The sequence below is a fragment of the Saccostrea echinata genome, unplaced genomic scaffold, assembly GCF_033153115.1.
Source record: "Saccostrea echinata isolate AGI-Se365-2 ecotype Australia unplaced genomic scaffold, CSIRO_AGI_Sech_v1 ptg000045l, whole genome shotgun sequence".
NCBI classification, from domain to species: Eukaryota; Metazoa; Mollusca; class Bivalvia; order Ostreida; family Ostreidae; genus Saccostrea; species Saccostrea echinata.
The window spans coordinates 3,279,859-3,284,993 of NW_026889794.1; the positions used below are offsets into that span (position 1 = coordinate 3,279,859).

General features: G+C 30.2%; 1 protein-coding gene across 1 annotated transcript; it reads right to left on the reverse strand.

The window, feature by feature from the left end:
* Positions 1-1,034: 1,034 nt before the first annotated feature.
* LOC133201781 (techylectin-5B-like) lies at positions 1,035-3,833 on the reverse strand. Its single transcript, XM_061337583.1, has 6 exons — positions 3,751-3,833; positions 3,382-3,525; positions 3,093-3,235; positions 2,557-2,653; positions 1,773-1,937; positions 1,035-1,354 (listed from the first exon to the last, which is right to left on the reverse strand). Exons 1-6 carry the CDS (start codon positions 3,788-3,790, stop codon positions 1,101-1,103), a joined length of 843 nt encoding a protein of 280 aa, XP_061193567.1. The 5' UTR covers positions 3,791-3,833; the 3' UTR covers positions 1,035-1,100.
* Positions 3,834-5,135: the final 1,302 nt, after the last annotated feature.

The window sequence follows — 5,135 nt, forward strand, 5'->3', positions numbered from 1 at the left end:
ATCACTAAATCTAGAAATTTTCTTTGAATTTCGTTTAGAAACACATGCATATGGTCCACGTATTGCAGTCCTTTTTTAAAGGACAGCAACTTGTTTTATTTATAATTGTCATAAGAACTACGCACGCTAACTTTCGATTCCCGCCTACATTTTACACCCATTTAATTCAATACTTATGGCAATTTGACCGTAAAATCCTTGTTGAATATAAAGAACAGTTCAATGGTAATTGACTGATAATTTTAATGCCAGTATTAAATAGTTAATTATTCCTAATTCCAGCTCTTGAAATAAGGGGGGTAGACGATATTTTCCATTGAAATCGGGCTTTAAAGCATCAACACATTTTAAAATATTCTTGGATATGAATAAATGTTCCTAAAATCTTTTCTTATGTTTTACGCATATAAAATTAAACATATATTATTTAAAAAAATACAATACTTTAGTTGTAAAACCCTTTGAAATTGGTGAAAAATAAGCATTATTGTAGTTTTTTGTCTGTAAACATATGTTCCCCCCCGTGAAACACAAAAAGCTTTGGTATGAATTTGTAAAATGACAGTCCATATTACTGTATACAGTAAAAAGGAATTTTTGTTTCACGGGGGGGAAAGATGTTTTAAAAATATTTTCCGTTTTCCGTTGATTTCTATAGTGAAAAACACAAGTTTTACCCAAATTATAGAGTTATCTCTCTTTGTTTTCCCAAAGAAGTAATGTTTTATGAAAATTCATATAAATATTTATATAAATATGAAAAATCATCCAAATATGTTAACTTTTGGAAATCGACTTGGAGGTAGGCGGGAGAACAATGCTGTCGTTCGCAGTTCTTTGACAAAATGACGCTAATTATTATTCTGTATTCTGCAAGAATAAGTTTTAATGATTCTGAGAATTAGTGGTACATTCACACTAAGCATTATATCTTTTTAACTCCTCATATTTTGGAATAGGGTGCAAATCGCTTGTCACTCATAAGTATTATTTACGAACAACACCAAATTGAAAACAAATACTCACAACACTCCTTTTTTTCCTTGAAAGGCTTTATTATACAATTGAATGAATTTAACCTTTGATAGATATCATTTAATTCACTTATTTTTTGGACGTATCATCATCTGTGTCCTTTTCAATGCTTCGTGTTTGCCTTTCCAGTAATACCAGACAGGATGTTCTGAAGATATTACAGCAGAACCTGTATAGAGTCCGTTAAGATTTGAACCATGACAAGCATCATACCACCAAGCTCCATGAAATGCCTGTGCGCAATTATTACCGCCATGTCTATCGTTATCTTGATCTTTGGTGGTGAACTTCATGTTGTTCTGATATTTCAGAGCATCTCCTATTATAAAAATATTCCACATTTAAGACAGTAAATGTTTGTTCTTTTAATACATCAAATGTGTTGTGGCATAAAAAGGTAGACCTGAATTGAGGCAATAACTAATATATGCATTAAAATTCCTACTTGGAGGTCCTGAAGAATTTAAAATATCACAAAGTAATTTTTTTTTTTTTTTTTTTTTTTTTTGGCTTTTCAAGATGATATTCGAACAAAAAATACCAAAAACAAAAGAATAAACAATAAAAAATTTAGAAGATTAAGTTGTTTGTTTTTAAAGTTATTGAGTTATCGGACAAATAAGCGGAGAAAAAGAGCTTCTACCGAAATAATATAGATAAAGGGAAACTAATCAGTTAATGTAAATTGATATTGATTAAATCATAATTAAGAAATTATAAAAATAAATTATGTGCACCTATTGTACCGGAGAAGCCCGACACATTCAACTTATATTTGTTGCTTTCGTTGTCCACAGAGAATCTGGAATATTTGGCGTATCCCTTTTCACCATTAAATCTTTGCAGATCAACACGGAGAAGCTGCGGTGTACCGTTGGTGAGTATGTTAATGACATCATTTCCTGATAGTTGCAAACATTTTCATAGAGCAATTGTGGGTAATCGTTACTTTTTAACACATATAACAAAAAATAACAATAATATTAATGGGACCTGCTTCAAATGAGATCAAAACATTTATCGTATATCCTTTTTCTGATTTTTTTTTCTCGTTCAGATCTTATTAACATTGTATCTTACATATTCATAGAATAAACCACCGGTTCCATTAACAAGTTTATATATCAAAGTAAGCATAAGGCAGCTTTAATTGTGAATTTTTTAAAACTTATCTTACATCTTTCTACTAGCACACATTGATATGAATGCAACTACAATGAACGGTTTATTAATTTTTTACCTAATCAACGAAAAAGACCCTGCCATGAACAGGGTCAAAATCGCATGTTTATTAATAATGGTCAAAACTACAAGACATCAATCTAGATGCTTCTCAATATGTTGCATTATATCCCAAAAGAAAAAAAAAATATGTTTTTAGTGTAGAATGAAAGAATTCTAAAATTATAAGTATTACAATCTGGGATTTGAATAAGAATTAGTCATTTTCTTGTGATTGAAATGGAGTAAATATTCCTGAATCCAAATATTAAAGATTTTCTATTTTGATAACTGATGTACCAATCCAGTAATTTTTGGAAGGATCTCCAAATCCATGCTTGTATTCTTTCCATGTTCTGTAAAAATCAGTCGATCCATCTTTTCGCCTTTGAATAACCTAAAAACATATATATTATTGTTAAATACCTGTAAATGGAATGCAATGCAATATTGCATGTATAATTATGTTATTTATTTTTAAGTTATTACAGCAAACAAAGAACGTCTAGAACAAAATTATTTAAAGGTAAATGACTTACATAACTTGAAATAATATCCTTATTAACAAGCTTTTAAAGCCTCTGTCAATGTTGATTTAAGGAATTTATCAAATTCCATTACTTGTGGGTCATCTTGAAGAAAATTGGTGGACACACACGTGATAAACATAAATAACGAAAAAGAAAATTGACTGAAAGAAATATATATATATATATATATATATATTATAACATTCTTTCAGTTAAATCTCAGTCCTCTTGCCTTATTTGTTATAAATAATCAAGGGGAAATCCGTGAAATTAAAAAAAATATAAATATAAGAATAAACTATTCACTGTCCACCCTCCTCCCTCTGTCGTCATGTCACAGAACACTTCCTTCCGGGTGTGTCCATCTGGGTAAATCACATAAACACCATCTTTTCTTTTTCTTTTTGGATTTGCATTCAATATTCCTGAACAGTCTTTTGCTTTTCGTGCTTCATGTAGTTATATTAAAAGAGGATGAAAACACTATTTGGAATTTAAAATTTTTTCCATGTTTCATAGAGACTATTACTCGTTACTTTATAAACTTGATTCATAAAGTGCTAATACATGTATACACATTGTAAAATACACCTACATATACGATGTTTGTCAGTAACTCCCTTCATTTCATAGGTAGACAACACTTCGACCTTAAGGTCAACAGGAATCATAGATTTAATATGCGATTTACTCGGCTTCCAAAGGACTTTCTTGGTTTTGAAAAACTTCTCTAGCATGCCTATAAAAACAGATTCACGGCATCAAATACATTTGACTACTTTATTGACCTACAAGTGTATGGAACATGTGTGTCCTTTTTTGTAAAGAGGTGTTAATTATTTATTTATTTAATATTTCATTTATTTGTATTCATTCTGTAAGAAGAAAAAAACATATAAATATTATTTCTATATCCGAAATTATATAATTTTCAAAATACATTGATAAATATGAACGTTGTTACCTTGAATATGTGGACTTATATCATGTCCATTGCAATACATAGAAAAAGCCAAACATAGACATATTGATCCTAGAATCACCTTCATTTTTGTGGACAAATTAGAGGTTATTGAACGAAAAGTGTAACCCTTTTTAAGTAGTGTAGTGTTTTCCGATACTTGCATTAAAATGAAATTAGATACATTGCATGACCTAACATCTTGTGACAGAGAAGAATAGGCACGGAAGTGCTTTCTCTAATTATTTGAAACTTATTATTCATAAAGGATGATACTAAATATTTTTTTTTTCAAAACTGAATTAATTATATTGATGTTGCAATGCGTAAATCTTCCTTAAATCGCTGGTGTCATTTGAAAAAGAAAACAGCTGTTTTAGGGGGAAAAGCATTCAAAAAGATATAATATGATTTTTAGAGATAAGAAGAATACAGATTAAATGAGAATTTAATGATAGTTTATTCCTTCCACTTTTCATAATAATTCACAAACTTTTTCATAAATTCAAATCTTGTTCTATTTTGTCAAATTTTCAGAGAGTTTTACATTATTTATGCAAGTCATGTCGTCTTCCCGATTTTCCCGTGCAGAAGATTCGTATATTTAGAATTAGCAGTGGATCAAAAAAGTGTTTGTAAGCGTCATGTAAATATCATATACACTATAACAAAAAAAAATACTCAAGTGAGATGTTATCTTCTATGCTTACTCCTACAAGTAAGAGCCTCTGTTAACGTCCCTATGATCCTTGTACACCTCGGAATCTTACATCCGAAGGTCATTTTCTAACGAGCTGGTTCCGACTGAGAATTAGTCGGAACACATTATACGTAAAGTAAACTGTAAACAAGTAATTCTCGGGTACCTATGTATTTGCATGAGGTATAACAGTCACAAGAAATGTTATCATAAATTTCACTTTAATCAGTATGCATCAGTGTTCATTAATAAAAATCGTCATGGTTTCAAAATTTCATCAGAAGTACTTTCGATTTGACTTCACATTAATTTTGCAGATTCCTATTCTGAAAACGAAAATTTCAGTTATTTCAGAGCGGAAGAGTAGTTTCCTTTCGTAAGTTTTTCTGCATTCCATTTCCGAATTATAAATAGACGACTTGCTTTGATTTCTGCTTCGATTTTGAAAATAATGGATTGATTGCTAATACAGTAGATTAACATTGTTTTATGCTTAAGTTTTATTGCAAATGATAAATATTTTATTGTTGCGTGAAATTTGTAAATGTCAAAGCCTGAATTTTTATTTGCAATCCTTGTTATTATAACGCACCCAAATCATAACATGGTGTATGAAGTGGCTCTTTAATGTGTTCTTCTGGCGAAGTACTAGTATCAGCACTTCCACGGAGTCAGTGCATAGTTCACG